Genomic DNA, 19826 nt, shown 5'->3' with positions numbered 1-19826 from the left:
AACTTCAGTTTTGTAAAATCTGATTTCTCCGTTTTGAAAACTTTGGATGAGGAGAGACGACGTTTTCATTTGCAACAGTTGATATATCTTGATTCAAAAATGAGTTTTTCCTCTTCATGCGACGAAACTACTCCTGAAGGATTTAGGTTAGTTTTAAATTCAGCAGAGAACTCATTTTTTAGAGCATAACATTTTGTCATGCTAAATTCCATTTAGTTTTGGAAACACTAAAACAACCACAACAGCTGAATCAGGTTTTTGCTTTGGAAATCAACAAGCCACAAATCAGAAAAGCAGGGGATTTGGAGGTTTGTTTGCTTAAAAAACATTTGCAATGAGTGTTTCTATGTGTTGCCGGTCTGTGTTCGGTGTGTGCTTTTAATACTTATTAAATTACTTACAGAAGCAACTCATACCACAGAAAGTACTGGTTCTTTTAGCACAACATGTGCATCATCAACAACAGGCTTTGGAGGTTTGTTAAAACAATCAAAATATAGTTGCTGAGTATAAACTGAAAAGTCAATCCTGCAGACAGCTCTTAAGATGCTTAAAAGCAGAAAAATATATTTCACTCTGTAAAGGGCTTCTATTGTAGTGTTGCAACAATCACAGTATTGTAATCTTGTCTCAATAACGCATTTGAAAGTTTGCTTGCCTGTAACATATTTGCAATTGCTACTTGTTAAAAAAATCAGTGGCCAGTGGTGTTCAGCCAGTTTATGTGCACTGCCTTTATTTTATGCTCACATTATTTCTCTTAGGAGCGACGCAAACCACAGCAAGTGCAGGATTTGGATCAGGGACACCATTTTCTTTCAGCACAACATCTGCACCATCAACAGCAGGCTTTGGAGGTTTGTTAAAATAATCACAATATTGTAGCCTTGTCTCAATAACTTTTGTTCATCATTATTCTTTCATGAAGGTGTCAACAAACCGGGAACCACTCCAGTTGTAAAGTCGTCAGCATTTGGACACTTTTCATTTGGTTCCAAACCAGGTAACATTACCAATTGTGGTCAGATATGCAGTAACATGGAAAACAATGCAAAAAACAAATAGTTTTGAATCAACGTGCAAACACTGCTCTGTTGCTCTTCCAACAAAGACCTGTGTCCATTTTTGTCATGTGGAAAGTCACAAAAAAGGCATTTAATCCACTTTGCTACAGTGTGGTAGTGTGGGTGCTACAGAAACAGGTGTTTCAACACCCTTAAAACATATAAACTGGCTTACAAAATTTGGAGGTCGGTAAAAGCATAATATTGTCGCCATGTCTTATTTACCTTTTCAACAAACCAAGAACCACACACTTTTTCATTTTGTTCTAAACCAGCGTAACGTTCGCATATTGTGGTTATTACATAAAACAGAAAATAAAATGAGTAAACATGAAAAACCGTGACACAAAACCATACACTTCAGTTAAAACATAGACTATTCTGGAGTACTGTGCATTTATAATACACACACATATACACACAATTTTATTTTCAAACTAGCTCTTGAATTTGGAATATCTACACCTGCTGCTACTGGTCTTGCAAGTGGGTTTGGGGCAGCTCCAAAACCAGCACCTGCCTTTGGTTTTGGAACACCAGCTGCTACAGCAGGGACCTCCACTGCCTCAGGAGGTTTTGCTTTTGGAACCAGCACATTTGGTACCTTACCTTCCACCACCACACAATCAAAGGGATTTTCCCTTCTGGAACAGGTGCTGCAAAATCCTAAGCAGACAATGAAAGGGTTAACCTTTGGCGAATTAGCCAAATCTCCATCAGCATTTCATAAAGTGACCGAGCCTGCAGGAAATTATTTTGGTTCTACTGCTACTACCACAGGTAAATTGGTCATTTATCAAAACAAAATACCATATACTTCAGTTAAAAAATAGATTATTCTGGAGTACAGTGCATGTATAGTACACACAAATACACACACATTTTATTTTCTCACTAGCTCAGACCACTACACAGCCTGCTGCATCTGGTTTGTTTTTTGGAAGTTCAACGATCCAACCTGGATCATCAAAAAAATCAGGTTTCTCATTTGGTCAGACAACTGCGTCAGCCACTCAGGGCAGTTCTTCCACTTTAGGAGCTCTGCCACAACAGACTAACAGCGGATTTGGGTTTGGAACACCAGCAAAGTCAACTCCAGCTTTTGGGGCTGCTTCAACAGTTGCCACCACAGCGCCAAATGGTTGTGGATTTGGAACGTCTACACCTGCTGCTACTGCTCTTGCAAGTGGGTTTGGGGCAGCTCCAAAACCAGCACCTGCTTTTGGTTTTGGAACACCAGCTGCTTCCACAGGCGGTTTTGGTTTTGGAACCAGCATATTTGGTACCTTACCTTCCACCACCAAACAATCAAGTGGATTTTCCCTCCTAAAAAATCAACAGGAGCTGCAAAATGTTAAACAGACAATCAAAGGGTTAACCTTTGGCGAATCAGCCATATCTCCATCAGCATTTCGTAAAGTGACCGAGCCTGCAGGAAATTATTTTGGTTCTACTGCTATTGCTACTGGTAATACCACAGGTAAATTGGTCATTTATCAAAACAAAATAAGTATGGAAATATGGTTTTTCATGTACCAAACTATGATCCAAGGCACAGGCCTTAAACTTGTTTCTAGGCCAACATTTTTTGTTGTATTATGGGTGTTCAGTGAACAGTGAACATTGTTCACATAGTTTTCTAATTGGTATTTTTTCTGCATTTTGTGTTTAATAGTAACACACTGCAGTGTGCATGAATTTTGGGCACAAATTGGTGTTTAATCTTCTATTTTTAGCTCCTGCTATCATAACACCCACCAACACTTCATCTGAATTTAAATTTGACACAGGTAAGATCGAGCACAGTAACTTTTATAATTACCTTAAAACTGGCATAAAATGTACGTACTGTATTTATTCAATGTTTTGTCTGCCATGCAGCAAGACTTCATCATGTATAACTGATTTTAAATTGCAATATGCTTGGCAGCAACAGGAATTTCATGTGACTTAAAACTTCCAACAGCAACTACATATGCCAGTAGCAGTGCAAGCAAGGCAGGAGACCTTGCTTTTGGAAGTGAATTCAAGTTGGACACTGGGGCAGCAACTTCATCAGCTACTACTGCCGCTTCTACAGCTGGTGGGTATTTTTTTTTTTAAATGGAATTATTGTTCTTGAATGCAATATGGTATATTGGCAACAAAACTCGACGTCGTATGGAAAAGTTTTATTGGTGTTTTATTTTTGCTTAATACAGTCTTCAATTAAATCTAACATCTATCAATTCTCAGCTACTGTCAGCATCACCAGTGCAAGTGGAGCCACCCACATACAATCACAACAACAGCAACAGCAACAGAAATTGCTTTCATCACTAGCTACACAAATTAAGACATGCAATTTGTTTCTCGTGAACAAGGTACATTTTTTGTGATTAACTTGTAATAAATTGTGACGAAGCTATAAGGGGCCAAGACAGGGTAATGACCATTGCTTGTAAAATGACTAATAGGTTTAGTATTTCCTGTTTTTTCATGATACTATTCTGACTAAGCACAAATAAAAATTTCGATTTTAATTTCAACAAAAACATTTCAACATTTCCCTTCAAATTACTTGGAAATCAGGGTGAATTACAATAAGTTCTACATAGTTGTAACATTAAATCCAAATTACTTGGAAATCATTTTACACCAAGGAAAGGCTTTTTGTCAACTATGATTTCTTTTTTTCTGTTATTTAGATAACATCTCTTAACAATGAATTTGAAAGACTTCAGTGTGACCAAGATAGATTGAAGCAGGAACTGGATTATGTGAAAGCTCAGCAGCAGGAGGTTGCAGAAATCCTTATTTCACTGGAGGAGGCAACGCGACAACAGATGTCCTCCGCATCAATTGTAATATAATTATTATTTATAAATCTAACACTCTCTTTTATTAAACTAGCTTTGCTGCTTTTAAAGGATAGTGAAATCGCTGTATTTGCATTAACATCGAGGTTTAATAGTAAAAAACATTGACAACACAAAAAATTAACCTTGTCCACTTCTGCAATTTAGTGATGTTGTTGAAGTAGGCTGGGTTTATCAGAAAATTATTGTTTTCTCCAGGTACAACCTGAGAAAATGGATCAGTGATTATTAACCGTGACTCTTGAAGCAGCCATCGTCATCACCAACTGCGTCATATTTCCGGAAATGTGTGGTTCGCAGTATCACGCTCTTATGTTTTCGACTAATTGCCTTGCCCAGTCATCACCACTGTGAAAACCATCAACGTCTTTTCCGATGGAACATCCAAATGCAGTACAAAGTCTTAGATTAGATTGTTGTTTGTAATTTTGCCGCGTTCTTGTGGTTTCTTGTTATTCTTCAAGGTTTTTTTATAAACGTGCGTTGTTTTTATGCGAACCCTTACCAGCTTGAGTTTCTAAATCTGCCTGTTATTGATCATGTCAATTCTAGTATCACACAAGCCGATGTCCTGTGTGTGATCATCATTAAGGCTTCCCGTTTACATCATTTTTGCATATATTCCTATTATCTTGTAGTTTAGAGGATCAAAGCAATTCCTGTAGCTTGTATAGTTTATGCATCTGTTTTTGAGGACATTCCGTTTACGATTGTGTATGTGACCTGCTGCTTTTAATGATAATAATAAACTTTGATTTAAAGCTTGTTTGATGATTAAAAAATAGGCACCAAACAATCAATAGAAGATTCTTTTATATTCTATTGGTGTCGTCAGTGAAGCCGAAGCCACATTGAGGAGCAGACGCATGTCGTCTTTCTACGTCGAGATTTGGACCCAGGTAATCCTGGCCACGAATCCCGAACAGGTTTTTTTTTCCGAAAATCTCTCCAAACTAGCGCGTGGAGACTCCCTCCAGTGGCTAGACACAAACTTTTTCGCCCTCCAGCGGAAACTTGACGATCTCACCAAACAATTTACAACACGCAAAGTGGAACAAGAGACTCGCCTTAGACTGGACTTTGACCGAGGAAAATACAAGAGAAATACTCATTCCAACAAAGTGCTTGCGTTCTTTTGTACAAACACTGAGGTAATTGTTGTTTTCGGCATCGCCACACAAAACACTAAAATTTATGTTGTTTTCTCAAAACATATTTCTTACTTGCTTGTGAGATTATAAATCGCTAACGAGCGATTGTGACTGGCTCTTTAAATAAAATGCGCCGCCATGAACTGCATAGTTATGTGGTTTGTGATGTCTGAACATGCTACGCTCACCAGGATAATCATATTGTCCTTACGATAATGCACATGCACGCTCACTGTACAAACAAACCCTAGGCTTGAGCTACAATGCTGCAGACATTCCCCATATTTGAGCAAACACTTCTCCTTAGCAGCACATGGGTCAAAGATTTGTGATCATATGTTAAACGTTGTTCGGTAAACGCAGTGGTAATCTCCACTATGTGTGTTACTGATCAACTTAATTCTGCTTCCCCCGTAGCCATTAGCTTAACATTTACGTTAAGATCTTAGTGCTTCATCGTTATTAGAACAGGCCGCTGATGCCCGTGTATGAGTTAATTGAAATTCTGATGAGCCGATAAAAACTGGATTGAAAATGGAAGATGGTAACGCAGGTAAGCATTCGACTTATGTAATTATATTTTACTGTGGGTAAAACACGCATTTTGTCCTTCATGTAGTTAACATTGAATCGTCGAGACGGTCCTCACAAACTACAACCCGGGGTAGCCCTTTTTTCAAATACGTGTCCATGGTAAGCTGGATGCAAAGCCACAATACATACTTTAACTGAACTGCTACATGTGCACATGTGGGACTTACAAAACATTTGTTTTCTGCTGCAGAGTGGCTTCCCACCGGTGTGTTACTTACTTCTGGGTTGCGCTTTCTTCCAAAGTTTTGCTTCCAGTGGAGTACACTGTACGTCTATCCTATCTTCACACATAAATGAAATGCTTATTGTTTATAATTGTATTTCAGCCGATCTGATCTTATACTTTCGCTATTATTTACTTTGGAGTAATGGTACGTCGGTTTACTACGCACTTCATGTGGTTGGTTTCGTATGTGTGTTGCTTGGTGCTGAAATCGCCGATAACTGGCTTGAGAAACCAAAGTGGGTATTTTTGAACAGAACTTGTCAATTTGCTAAGTTTGTGATCATCAAAAAGCCACAAGTATTATTGTTCAGTGTGAAACATATTTATAAGTTTTAAAATTTTTTTCCAGAACTTTCGTCCTTTTTTCACTTGTGACTACAATAGGCTTTGTATTGAACACCTTGGGGGCCATTTCACCTATTGGAAATATACATGTGCATGGGTAAGTCAAGAACAGTGAAGCCGTAATTCAATTTTGATGTAATTTGCGCGTCTTGTATATCTAAACACTGCAAGATTATACCAGAGAAAATGTCAAAAATGACTACAGAAATCAGCTTGTGCAGGGCGGTGACCGGCGGATCTGTCTTTTCGAATCAATGTAATATATTCCTGAGACTCCAAAAGGAGTAAAGGATTATCAGCGCCAGTGTATGAACTTTATTTTTTAACAGAGATGATAATTTCGCCCATTGGCATCGTAGTTTTAGTATTATTCAAATAGAACCACTGCAAAACTATAGGGTGAAACTCCATGTATTTTTATGTGAGTTGTTAACACTAAATACAAGTCAGAACCGGCCGATGTGCCAGGCATATATGTTGCAAAATGGTAATAATTGCATCTCGTTTTCCAGAGGGCTATCGGGTACAGGTATAGCACTAATAGCAATTGGATATGGCGGGGCGAGCGCGTGTATACTGGCTCTTGGAGGTGACCAATTCCCAATTAACGAGGTTCGATCCACGTTTGTTCTATGCTTTACATGAATTCAAATTTAAGCGTTTTTGGCTGAAAATTATTCTTGTACTTATATGCAGACAATACACCCATTATATTGTGTACAGGTCTGTTTTTGGCATTGCTTTCCACCAGCAATTATTCGATATAAATCTCGCCATTAGATATATTTTTACAGATGTCGAAATTCAATGGCTTATACCGTTTTAAATTTACCTGTTTGCTTAGAGTTGCGCTGCATATTACTTTCCTACAAAGCTATGCAAGATTAGCAAGTATGATGGATTTTGGTTGCAAGGATTTCCGTACTTAAATATTCACGCATGGTATCGTAAACATATTCGATGCGACGAAAATAGGCAATGCAGTTATTATGGGTCTACTATCTAACCTTATACCTAATCAAATGCATGCATGCAGCCTTGTGAGGATAACAGTTTCAACTGATTTTTGTTCACAGACAAACCAAAGACGCAGATTTTACTCTTTGTTCTTCATGGTCTCTGTAGCAGCAAAGTTCCTCGCTTGGAGTATTTTGCCTTTTCTCAGAGGTGAGTCTGTGCTGGTTCCAGTAAAAGAATAAAACAAACACAGTGGGTGATCAATTTTTCTGCCTCACATTCTTTTGACCTATAATTTGATCAAATCAATGCAAAGAACGACTGTATCATACTAATGAACATCAAATCAGGCAAGTGAAACGGCATTTGCAATGTTGAACCTAAAATAAAAGTGGTTTACCCACATGCAATTACGTTTGTCAAAGAATTACGTAGAACTAAACGAAATTTAAACAATCTTTTTGTTGCAGATGAAGTGATGTGTTTTGGTGATGATTGTTACGCTTTGCTGTACGGGATTATTTCTATTTCAATGATTTTTGCATTGGGTAACTTCCATGTCTATGGGATTAATATAATTTATTCGCAGTGTTGCCATCTATAAATCCTTTGCAGTTCTTGCTGTTTGCGGGTTTCCGGCTTACGTTATGCTGACGGTTGAAAGAAACAATACACCGTTAAAAACACCAGTTTATATATGGGTGAGACATGTTTTGCATATTTAAATTTTACCCGATAAAGTTCCTAAAATAAGCGTTTTCATAATGTATTAAAATCCCAACACAGCGATCTTTAGACAGCTCAGATCGATTTATTGAAAGAAAAATATATTTCGCCTAAAACGGCATCATCAGTTTCTCCATTTACCAAAACTTATATAAGCGTTTTATTGATACAAAATTCATAAGCTCGGTTATATCTTTACGCGACCTTTTATTTTATGGTGCATTAAAACCTAGATGCACCAATAACGTTTACTTCTTATCTGTGTAGAAAGCATTGAGAAAACGCAGTAGAACTCCAGCAAACCTAAGAAACCTGAATCACTGGATGGATTACGCCTTGGATGGAACGAATGTGAATATAGCGAGAGTTAAAATCGCTGGAAAGCTTATATTTATCATTTTGTAGGATGCTTCTGTCAAAGACGTAAAGCGATTGTTCAGCATACTTGTGTTGTACGTTCCGCTCATGCTCTTTTGGGTGATAATTTACCAGTTGGGTGGCAGTTGGTATCAACAAGCTGATAAAATGGATTGGCAAGTGGTAGGTAACCCTGAATACAATTCAGTGATAGTAGGCGCCCGACTCAGTATCATCGTGGCCCTTGCCTCTGGCGTAGCCAGGAAGGGCCCAAAGGCGTCGTGGCCCCTCAGAAATTTTTGAATTAAAGTACTCGTAAGTTTTTTTTTTAAATGTTTAAGATTTAGATTTTGTTGATATAATTTTCCATTTAAGCACATCTTTTCGAAAGATTCAAACCCAAACTTTTTGCACGCCACAAATCTGTAATTTATTCCGCCCCCACCAATATTCCAGGCCTGATACGTCACTGGACCTCATCAAATTCATATTTATGTTGTTTAATTGCGCAGTAATGCTTTGCTTAGAATTAAATTAATATAGAAGTGCTATAATAGTTTTCGTTAGCAATCTAAGTGTAGAATCCACAAGCGAAAGTATAAAAACCTTGAAAAGTTCGAATAACTTCCCAATCACACAATAATATTGTTTTGGACTTCCAAGGGCTCCTTCCAAATTTATCCAGACCAAATTACGATGATTTTCTATATGTTCGAAGTGTTTCTGAGTTTGTTGCTTGAATTTCTTTTCTACCCTCTTTTCCAATGCCGCGGCATCAAACCCAGGTACGGTTTACACACAAAGGAAGTAATACATCATAAAAATTTATGACACCTCAACATGTGTTACATGCAGTCCACTCCTTTGCCTGGGTCTCGGGATGACGTTGTATGGTTTCGCTTTTCTCGTTGCTGCCATTGTACAAGTGGAAATTGACGTAAGAGTGCATTTTGAACACCTGGTCATTATATTAGGACTATATGTTGACCATGGAGGCAATGACACTGAAGATTTCATAAAAGTCTGTACACTTTGTCCACTTTCTGTTTACATGATCCATTGGCCGGTGTTTTAAAACCCTCATCAGGTTGAAATATTTGGTACATCTTATGTACAGTAAACCTAAATAGGATAATCGTCAACAAAACAAATGCAGTCGACAACCCTTTTGCACCCGATTTGTTTAGAACAAAGCTGCATATTCCATAAACATATTATGGATGATTCCCCAGTACATTCCTTCAAGTCTGGGCGACATCTTTGTTACCGTATTCGGACTTGAGTTTTCTTATTCACAAGTAAGCAAATTTTGCTATATGATGCACTGATGAGACCTCATAGATCGTAACGGTTGCCATCTGTATGCAGCTTACACAATTTGCTACATGGTGTTTTACAATATTCATACACCTTTCCAGTAGTCTTAAATTTAACAAATTCCGAGATTTTTGAACAGTAAGAATATATGTTGTGCGTTATAGTGTTTGTTCAGTTAAGCATTATGGTTAATTTCAACTAATCTGTTCTTCTGGCACAATTAAACGTACATTTTTATTCACCGATGTCTCTCCGCTATTAACTAAACGTAAAATTAGCTGAAATACAACATGCCTGGCAGGAACGGCAACACAATAATATGGTTAATGGTGGTTATAATAAGTTTATCTCGTCAAGGCACCAAAGAGCATGAAATCGATCGTGGAAGCGATTTGGATTTTCAACATGTATATCGGGCAAATGGTCACATGGGCCGTGGATGACGTCACCCGTATCCAATATCAGGTAAATATTGAAAAGGTTTTTTTTTTAATGGAAAAACTCATGCATTGCGGATTCTTTACTAAATAAAGTTGTTTTATTACATAACTTGTTGTAACATGATGACGGCGAACATTCGTGGTTTGTTTAATCCTCAACTTTTGCGTGTGTGCTTAAAGAATTTGAAAAGCATGTTTTGCGAGGTGTAAGTTTTCATGAACTAAACTCATGGACCTCTGACAAGCATCGTACGTAATAAAAATCAATATCAGCATGAACTAAATGCATACACAAACTTTTTCTTCATTACCAGGCTGGCGAGTCTTTTCTTCTGGCTGGTCTCGTCTTTATATCTGTCATTGCGTTTATATTGCTTGCCAAGAGATACGATTATTCGATTGAAACGCTGGACGGAGAGGAAATCCAATTGCGCCTAAACGCGTCCAGCAACGGAGAATTACGAGGTGGAAATGATAATCCCGCATATAGAAATGACGGGGATGAGACGCAACTTTAAGCGTCTCATCAGTAGGCTTGTAACAGCACTATACCTCCTATACTGCATTTTATGTGACGGTGTATTCGTACCCTTTCAAATTAAATGCATATCATCGTTGGCACATTTTACTACCAAGACAATGGTATCATAGTTATTCTATTTTAAGCTTGGGTCTGTATGGCCGTAATTTCTTTATTAAGCTTTATAACCAAAGTATGCTTTGTCATTGTGCAATTTAATCCTTGTGTTAGTCAAGCTTTGTGTTTTCCTTGTGAAAAACCGGCACTGTAGTAAAACTGTGTTACAATACTGCTTTTTTTGCATTTATTGATTCTGTTAATGCACTGTTAAGCATCAATTTTATGGAGAGTCGTTTGCTTGCAAGTGGAAGTGAATCAGTCGTGATTTAAATTAAAATGTCGAACAAGCAATGACGAATTTTTGAACCGAATTCGACGCAAGCGACAGTTTTGATAAACTTATAGCAGCAAAGGTTTTACAAACTCCATGTGGTGAACACCAAATCGATGTTTCTCGCTAAGATCAAATCATAATTTATGCTGCAAAACTACCTGACAATAAAAACAACGGTAAGGCTTTGAACAGATGAGACAGAACAAAACATGCCCAAACAGTGATTAGTATTTGTCGCAGAAAAATAAGGGATAATTCAAGGTCCCAATTGGAAAAACGTACAACGACTGCGCGATACGCAAAGAACGCTGCTATCGCATAAGACGGTGCAGCGTTATTTCGTCAGATACCCGCTGTGACATTCAGCAGAAGAAAAAAGCAATTCTTAAAACACGACTCTGGAATTTCATGATCGCGTGATCTGTTAGTCTTGTGATTGTTTTCGTCACTTTCTTGTTGATGCGCAATGATTCCTTACGAGTGACAGCTGTAGAACGCAGACATACAAATGACGTGAACCCGATGTCGGGATTTCCAGCATATTTTTACACCGGAAAAGTGGCAGACTAAAGCGCCAACTTCGAAAACGTTAACAGGGCTTGTCCAGATGACAATTCCCGTATAATAAGGCAATAAGCTTCAGTAGAAGAACAATTACGTCTAATTAACATTTAAAAACCATTCGCACACGGGGAACGTCGATTTTACTATAAACAATGAAGATGGCCTGGAAAGGCCGGGTTAGTGTCGTCAACTGTTCCTGTGAAACGGGAAATAATCAAACGCGCGTTTATAAAGCTGGCGTTTTGTCTCAGCACCAGATTGAAACCAGCCTTGTTGAAACTCCAAGCACTTTACAGTCTTCCATAGGCTATACTTGCTAAAGGGAAATGAAATAGCAACAGGTTTTTGATATGAATGAACATGTAACCGACGAGGCAAATGAGAGCAACAGTGAAAGGAGGCCATTACTGAATGGTGGAATTACTGAAGGAAAGCCGGTATGTTTCGCATTTAATCTGCATGTGATAGTCTTTGGTTAGACTTTCAAACCGTTTTCTTAGCTCGTAAAGAATGACATAGGTAGTGTGCATGTTTCACATATATCCAGTCGACGTGCATATGGTTAGTAGTTAAGTCTGGTGGATCAACCGACAATCAATACACAAATTGTGAACGTATGTTGACTGCATGTAATGGCGTTTAACTAATTTTACAGAAAGGTTTTCCGAAACACATCGTCTTTATTCTTGGAAACGAATTCTGTGAACGCTATTCCTACTATGGCATGCGAAGTAAGCGTGACCTTCTTCCTGTATTGACACAAAATACCTGTATTTTTTTCTGTTAAATAGCTAAATATGATATTCACTTTCAGCTATTCTGGTGTTGTACTTGACGTATTACATGAATTGGGACGCCAACACCTCAACTGCTATTTACCATGCGTTTACTGTGGTCGCTTATTTCTTTCCGTTATTGGGCGCAATCTTGGCTGACACTTGGTGGGGTAAATACAGGTATGTTAGAGTTATTTGAAAACCCGATCGGGATTCCTGGTCAGGATATCCTGGGTTAGAATCCCGGTGTGTTAAAACAATACATGTTTCCGTTTAGAATAATGCAAAACAGCAATATCTGGGTTAACAAATAGACTAAGTTAGTTATGTATCAGGAATTTCAATTCGTTGTTTTCTGATATTTGTGGGTTAACAAACATATGTTAGTGGTTTAACTCCAAATCTCAAATTAAAATGTTTGGCAAACTTTTTAGTGACGTCAAGTTTAAGGAAATCGCAATTTAAAGCTGTTTACGTTTTCTACAGGACGATTCTATGGCTTTCTGTAGTGTATGCAGTTGGAATGGTTCTTAACACCCTTGGAGCTGTTGGACCTTTAGGAGATCATACAACACACGCGTAAGCTTTGCTGGAATTGTGTTGCTCTGATATTATAGACATAAATGTAAACTTTTTGCAAAACCTGTGTCAGGCCATATCGTCCTGTAACGTAATTTTACAATCTCAGGAAACCAACAGTTAAACCGCTTGCTTTTGCCTTTTGTTAAACAAAGGATTTAAAAACATGCAAGGTTGGATTTTGCGAAATTATCGGGGTTTGTTGTGTTTGGTTTCCAGGGTTCTATCCTGTGTCGGTTTAGTCGTTATTGCCATCGGGACAGGCGGAATAAAACCATGTGTGTCGGCATTCGGTGGCGACCAATTCGAAGCAGATCAGGTGAAACTATGTAAAACTTCACCACGAACTTGTGACAAAACTATTGTTTGCCTTTCTCCGACAGCACAAAGCATGAATTTTATACGCATAGAGACCGACATATATGTTGGTTTCATTTGCTTGTGAAATAATTTCTAAAAATGCGTACTCCTTAACACCAAATTGGATATTTGCACTTAACCAGCAGTCAGTCTGACCAAAACTGTCGAACGATATACGGGTTGCAATCCACGTATTGTCATGTTCTCATTAAAATTCACGCATAGTGTCGTTTTGTTTTGGTTAATGATGTGTGGCATATTGATATGGAGGCAATCGACTGACAGCAGTTGCATGTTTTCAGGAAAACTACCGTCGTCGTTTCTTTTCTCTCTTCTATTTTGCCATCAACGCTGGAAGTCTGATTTCCACGTTCGCCTCCCCCCTCATTCGTGGTAATTATCTCTGTTAAAATGACAATTTGCAAGCTAGTCCAGAGCCACAGTCACAACCCGCACTGATGATACCTTAAAGGTCGAAAAAGTGTGCACTGTCTGCATCTCACTTAGAATAACAGTTATTTTACGAAATAATTTACAAATCGTTACAAGTAGTTGGCAATATACGCTTTTCAACCATTCACCTCAACATGTTTTGGTCACAGAGCAAGTGAAATGTTTCGGTTATGACTGCTACTCTCTGGCATTCGGGATTCCTGCTGTCCTGATGGCAGTTGCCATTCGTAAGTAAAGATTTAGTACTAATGTTGTTACCAGAGGTATTGTAAATGTAAAAGAACTGTTCTCCGGGCATGAAAGTTACGTAGGTTTTATAGTAACCGGCTTTTCGTCGGCTATCTGACGAGACCTCTTTAGGGTTCTAAAGGCAGTAATTCACAAGGTTGTGTGTATATGGTGAATTGCTGCTAAAGAATTCTTGTCGCATGGTAGGCGAAGAGTCGGTTACAATAAAATCTATGTATCTTTTGCACCCGATGTAGATTATTTGTTCGTTTTTGAGAGTTGTCTATCCACGCAAACGCTTGGGAGATTGCACCAAACGAGTATTTGAGAATAATTAGCTCAATCATATTGAGAGTATATAATTAGTGCAATATATAACCGGTAAATATCCGTTTTCAGTTTTCTTTGTACTCGGTACGAGATACTACAGACGAGTCATGCCTTCCGACAGAATATTTTTGCGAGCTGCAGTCTGCGTTTGGGTGAGGAAACTAAACTACTTGCCATGACGTCAAAGCTAGCTTGACCATTAAAAACATTCAGGCCAATAGGAAACCTAATCCTTGAAATTTCAATTACCTACATCATTTTTACTTGCTGCTATCAGCGTATTAGTAGAAATGATAAGTATGAAACCGGGGCAATAACAACCTATTTGCTTAGCACGCGTGGAAGAATCGGTGGAACACGCCAAGGAATGAACGAAACAGAGATCACTGGATGGATTACGCTAACGATGGAACATACGTAAATATTGTGTTGCTGTCAGGCGTTTTGCATTTCTATTAGTTTGTTCTTCTGGCACAATTAAACGTAAGCTATACTTTATTCACCGACGTTTGCCTGCTATTCAACGACTGGCGGTTAATCAAAGTAAACGTTTAATAGTGACAGTAGAACAAATTTATTGAAATTTACGGAAAAGTTTGTAACGCATATATTGAGATGGAGTGTAATCTCCAAAGCTTTTTGATTTTGAAAATTGGTTAGGCCTACACTTCTGGTATTGAATGTGAGGGCCTAAGAAACACTGTCCTTTCCATGTTTTTAAAACAGGATCAGCCTGGAATAATTTGGGAGAATATATTTTGCCCATATATAACCACGGTTACCTTTTCAAATAGACTGGTTAGACTTTAGTAACTGTTCACTTTGCCAGGCCCAAACACGATTGATTCGTGACATCAAATACGTTCTTCGAATCCTTATTTTGTACATTCCCCTACCCCTATTCTGGACGCTTTTTGATCAACAAGGATCACGTTGGACTCTCCAAGCCGTCAGAATGGACGGTTATGTGGTATGTGATTGTTACTTAGTTAACGGTTGATTTTTTGCTTTAATGTATTGTACTTTCAAAAGGCATTGGTTGTACTTCAATCAAAGGTTTTGCAAAGTTTTTGTTGCAGTATACCTGGTAACAATTTCTGGTGTCTTGACTGCATAATTTCCAGCATTTCTTGTCATACAAATTTTTGAAAAACTGGTTTACTATAACAGTAAAAGTATATGTTATTCAAGGCGATCCAATGCGATAAATTCATATCGATTTGTTGTGATGCCTTCTTCATCTTTCGTCACAGGGAAGTCTATGGATCTTGCCCGACCAAATGCAACTGTGCAACCCGTTGTTTATCGTCACTCTCATTCCATTGTTTGAGGTCACTCTCTACCCCTGCTTACGTCACTTGAACTTCAACTTCACGTTCGTACCCAAATTTTTTAGTTGTATTAATGGACGTCGGTCATTACCACCCGTCGAAAAGCTGGGCCAAGTTTGTTCCGAGTTTGTCACGTTTTTATTTATCATTGAGTGCGATCCAATGATCCAAAAGCCAAAATCACGACGACTGCCATAAGCTGGAAATCCCTACAATGTGTTGGCGTAGTTGCTATAAATATAATTGCATGCAAAAATACTGAGAAAACTTCAATGTGATTCAAAACAATGGTGTTGTTACTGAATCGATAAATAAACGATAAAATATCTTTTTTTACGTTTACAGCCAACTACGTCGAATGGCATTAGGAATGATCCTGGCTGGATTATCATTCGTTGTCGCTGCCCTTGTTCAAATGAAGATAAACGTAAGTTACTGGATTTTGATGTTTTTCTTTTCAACCCTATATAGCACTCCCTCCAATTTCATAAATCCTTATGATCCAGAAAAGATAGCTAAAATCTCCAAGTAAGGACCTGCACAGTAGTGCGATTCTGCCTTGTCATGAGATTGCCTGAAACACTTCCGCGTTGTAGACACTTGTGCTCACTGTTTAGTAATTCAGACCTAATTAAGTTTCACCAGTGCAGCTTGTGACTGACGTCGGTCTTCTCGGCTAACGTACCAGTCTCAGACTATTCGACTCTGCGGTGACGTTGTAGTCGTTGCAGTCGTTGCCCAAAAATACATATTGTAATATTTTACCAGGTCAACTTGACACAATACCCCGATAACGCCCAACAGACTAGCTTGCGTGTCATCAATGCCTGCAACTGTACAGTCTCACTCACAACAGACTTGCATTGGAATCATGTCCTCAAGGGAAGCAGCAACGAACTTATTATTCCACCCGGAAACGTAAGGAGGGGATTTTGATTCTCAGTTGGTTGTGTTGCTTGATGTGAATTGAAATAAGTTCTAATCTTTGAAGAATTATCGAAAAACAAAACCGGTAACATAAATTTGATTAAAACGTCAAAATTGTCTCCAGATTGATACATTTCATTTGTTTTGCTCTACTTTGAAAACTTCTTCCAATAGTCAACTTTTTATTTCTGCAACCAAGGTTTAGTTTCTTTCGCTATTCAAACCACATTAAAATTTCCTGTACATAACGTTTAATAGGTAAAATGCATAACATTCTCGTTCATTCTGCACCTCTTCTACAGGCGACCAACACCAAAGAACAAATTATGAGACCTGGGAATTACCAACTTTCGTATTATTGTAATGACGACCCAACTAAAGTAAGCAACCAGTCGGTCGATCTGCTTGGTAAAGAAGCAATGGATTATTACGTCACCAAAAATTCGTCGTCATCTTTTCACGGTTACCTGGTACGTCACAAAAGATAAGTACGTTTTCATATTAGGAGAAATGCCATTTAGAAAGTAGATTTTGCTTGATGGTACCAACGGATCTGTCCTATTTTGTCAGGTATCCAAAATAACTCACAAAAGTGATATTTTAAGATACAAGATCGCACTGATGCTGATCATCAACCACTCTTTATTTTTTATAATAATAGTAATTTTGGATAAGGTTTCACATATTCGAACTAGCAATGTTGGAGTAATGGTGCAATAGTAACAAACGATTGTAAATTTAACATACAGCACCGAAACACCAATGTAAATAGCAAACCTCCATTTTCACAATAAACTTTTTAACAGAGCTCTCATCCAACGAAAAAATCTTCCGGCGGCTTGGCATGGATAGGGTAAGTCCCTCCCATATCAATAGACATGACCAACACGTAAAAACCACGTGTGGTACTTTCTTATTGAACATGACTTTTTAATGATGTTACCTTTGGATATAGAGTGTTTAACGCACTGAATGAGGATATAGAAATTTACTTGAAAGACAAAGGAATATACACGACTGTACAAAGAGGAGAACGATTAAAACTCACAGCAATCGTTAAGGGATCGTAAGCGATGTTTCCTTTTTTTCTTCACTTGACAAAACGCAGTAAACCTTTCAGTACCGAATTAAACGTTTCCAGCTTTTGTATCCGAGGATTAGCACATTTTGTTTCGGGGTCTAATGTTTCCACAAATGTTGGGCTGCACCCCTGCTTATTATAGAAATCTTATACTATATGTGAAGTAGTGTTTTCAAGGAGTTCCAATGCACAGCTTGCTTGCAACAAATGCAAACTATTAAAAAAAATATGACCTGTATCGTGAAAGAAAATTTGTGCTTCAAATAGGCATCAGCTGTTGGTGAGAAAGGGCGCTGTAGAATGGAAGTTCAAGTACAAAGTTGGCACAGGAGGTTTGTACACAATCGTCCTCAGGCAGATCGATCCGGTAAAACATATAACGCAGGTAAGTGGGCGCATTCTACACCAAACGGTGTAAAAATGTAAGATTTTTTTTACAAATATCACGCAATAAAAATCTCGTAACTTTATGCCAGAAGAACAATTCTTTAAAAATACAAAGCCTGGTAGCAAGAAGAGCACCATATCCTTCATAACCAAGAATTTTTTGGAATAATAAAAACTGTCGCAAAATGCCAGGGAGTTTTAAATTACGCTTGCTGTATATACGCATGCATGACAGACTTACATCATTTTTTTAAATTTATTCACAGAAAAGCGACATAACAATGGACTTCTATACCGACATTTATCAAAACGACGTGAGCATATTTTGGATGATTCCACAGTATTTCATTATCACCGTGGGAGAAGTTTTCTTATCCGTAACTGGTCTGGAGTTCTCGTATTCACAGGTAAGATCAGTGTTTTATAAATTCCCCTTAGTCAATTTTTGCCTGAATACTATGATTGACTCAATAACTATTATGTATTGTAGCGTTAGCAAGTTATATATTCCCCTTGTCTAAAGACAATATCCAGTTTTTTATATCCAGAAATAAAAAACTTTGTAGTTTAATACTTGCTCATTAGCTGTACGAGATTCTGGTCCTCGGTTAGCCATTGTGTTTTATTCTGTGACAACAAACATGTATGTCTCTTAAAGCAAAATGCTTGTTCAAGCTAAATTAGATGTATCTTGCTTTTTAGGTCAACATTTTATTGTCATTTATTAACCAAGGTGGCCATAGGGCATATACTGAGCACATATTTGTTTTATTTTTAAGTGGACGTCGTAGAAATACTAGGCTTCCTTATTTAGGGCCTCGTAAACTGTTTTAGCCACAGGCGTCCTTATTCTCAATGTATTTTAGCTCAAATAACGTAAATAAGGTGCACGTTGGAAATGGAATACAATACAGTGATACATATTTGTTTAGGCCCCGCCGAGCATGAAGTCAATCCTGCAAGCCTTCTGGTTGTTAACTGTTTCCCTTGGTGACGTCGTTGTTTTGATCGTTGCTGAAGCAAGGCTAATTCCAAATCAGGTTGGTCTCACAAAATGTCTCACAATCCATTACGAAATATAGCATGGACACCGATAAAACCTCATAGGTTATCGACTCTGGCGTCCACGTGATGGTAATTTCTTCGCAAAGAATCACGCTTCGTGGGATAACGTTAATTGTTCATGTGCGCAGTAACTTGCGTGCAAAATAAAAGTGACTTTATTAGATTTTCTGAAACAATTCGTCTCCTTGCAGGCCGACGAGTATTTCTTGTTCGCTGGACTTATCGCCATCGCATCTGTCCTCTTTATATTTCTCTCCGTGCGGTACGAGTACGTGGATGAGACCAAGTTTGCTGAAGTCGACGAAGATCAATTGTCCGAACACAAAACTGACGGGTTTATTAGCGAAAATGCGGAAGATCCCGATTTTTTGGCGTCGTAGTTTTTTCTGTTTTTAACTCGTATTTTTTTATGAGCAAACCTCAGATATTATGACAGAAGCATGTTGCATAGCCCTGTGTGAGCCTGGTTATCTTGCATGTTCGGTTGAAGCAGTATTGCGTGTGTGGCCACGGTTTAATTTGCTCGTGATTACATTGATAGAACGCTTGCGCTCTTTACATATAGGCAAAGTGAAAATTTAGACAAACAATGCAAAAATTGTAACCGCACGGTGGCGCAAGAAGATAACACGTGAAAAACGTCAGGCTGGTAGAAAGGCTCAGCCTATACTGATAGTGTAAACTTGATATGAATCTGTATGCATTACAACCATTTTTCGACCCCAGTCTCCTTCAAATATTAATAGTAGAGAAGATACGTAGGGTAGTCGATGACAAGGATCGGTTAAGGATCTTT

At 38.2% G+C, this 19826-nt stretch overlaps 2 protein-coding genes across 3 annotated transcripts; both read left to right on the top strand.

The window, feature by feature from the left end:
- Positions 1–11: 11 nt before the first annotated feature.
- On the top strand, positions 12–4644 carry LOC145913006 (uncharacterized). 2 transcript variants are annotated; one of them, XM_083000510.1, is made up of 12 exons: positions 12–146; positions 217–308; positions 404–475; positions 765–857; positions 929–1003; positions 1506–1844; positions 1963–2544; positions 2801–2854; positions 3031–3147; positions 3300–3427; positions 3752–3907; positions 4121–4644. In XM_083000510.1, the coding sequence occupies exons 1-12, from the start codon at positions 100–102 to the stop codon at positions 4145–4147; spliced, it is 1782 nt and encodes a 593-aa protein (XP_082856636.1). In that variant the 5' UTR covers positions 12–99; the 3' UTR covers positions 4148–4644. The 2 variants fall into 2 exon arrangements, with proteins under 2 accessions (XP_082856636.1, XP_082856635.1); XM_083000509.1 differs by having other exon boundaries at positions 2995–3147.
- Positions 4645–11808: 7164 nt separating this feature from the next.
- Positions 11809–19478, top strand: LOC145914001 (solute carrier family 15 member 1-like). The gene is made up of 20 exons (XM_083001775.1): positions 11809–11950; positions 12169–12244; positions 12328–12469; positions 12776–12868; positions 13088–13187; positions 13531–13621; positions 13831–13908; positions 14309–14391; positions 14573–14656; positions 15069–15209; positions 15493–15614; positions 15916–15997; positions 16339–16488; positions 16800–16967; positions 17304–17350; positions 17453–17563; positions 17846–17963; positions 18232–18372; positions 18898–19005; positions 19222–19478. Exons 1-20 carry the CDS (start codon positions 11864–11866, stop codon positions 19408–19410), a joined length of 2211 nt encoding a protein of 736 aa, XP_082857901.1. The 5' UTR covers positions 11809–11863; the 3' UTR covers positions 19411–19478.
- Positions 19479–19826: the final 348 nt, after the last annotated feature.

This window comes from Ascidia mentula, chromosome 9 (genome assembly GCF_947561715.1).
Source record: "Ascidia mentula chromosome 9, kaAscMent1.1, whole genome shotgun sequence".
NCBI classification, from domain to species: Eukaryota; Metazoa; Chordata; class Ascidiacea; order Phlebobranchia; family Ascidiidae; genus Ascidia; species Ascidia mentula.
Note: the sequence above shows the minus strand (reverse complement) of the source record. Positions and strands in the feature narration are given on the sequence as shown.

Excerpts from the sequence above, each read along its gene's own strand:
- LOC145914001 (XM_083001775.1), top strand. The coding sequence starts at position 11,864 with ATGAATGAACATGTAACCGACGAGGCAAATGAGAGCAACAGTGAAAGG. Across the intron at positions 15,998-16,338 it reads TTGTTCAAATGAAGATAAAC|GTCAACTTGACACAATACCC; the intron begins GTAAGTTACTGG and ends ATATTTTACCAG. Across the intron at positions 18,373-18,897 it reads TGGAGTTCTCGTATTCACAG|GCCCCGCCGAGCATGAAGTC; the intron begins GTAAGATCAGTG and ends ATATTTGTTTAG.
- LOC145913006 (XM_083000509.1), top strand. The coding sequence starts at position 100 with ATGAGTTTTTCCTCTTCATGCGACGAAACTACTCCTGAAGGATTTAG. Across the intron at positions 147-216 it reads ACTACTCCTGAAGGATTTAG|TTTTGGAAACACTAAAACAA; the intron begins GTTAGTTTTAAA and ends AATTCCATTTAG. Across the intron at positions 309-403 it reads GAAAAGCAGGGGATTTGGAG|AAGCAACTCATACCACAGAA; the intron begins GTTTGTTTGCTT and ends AATTACTTACAG.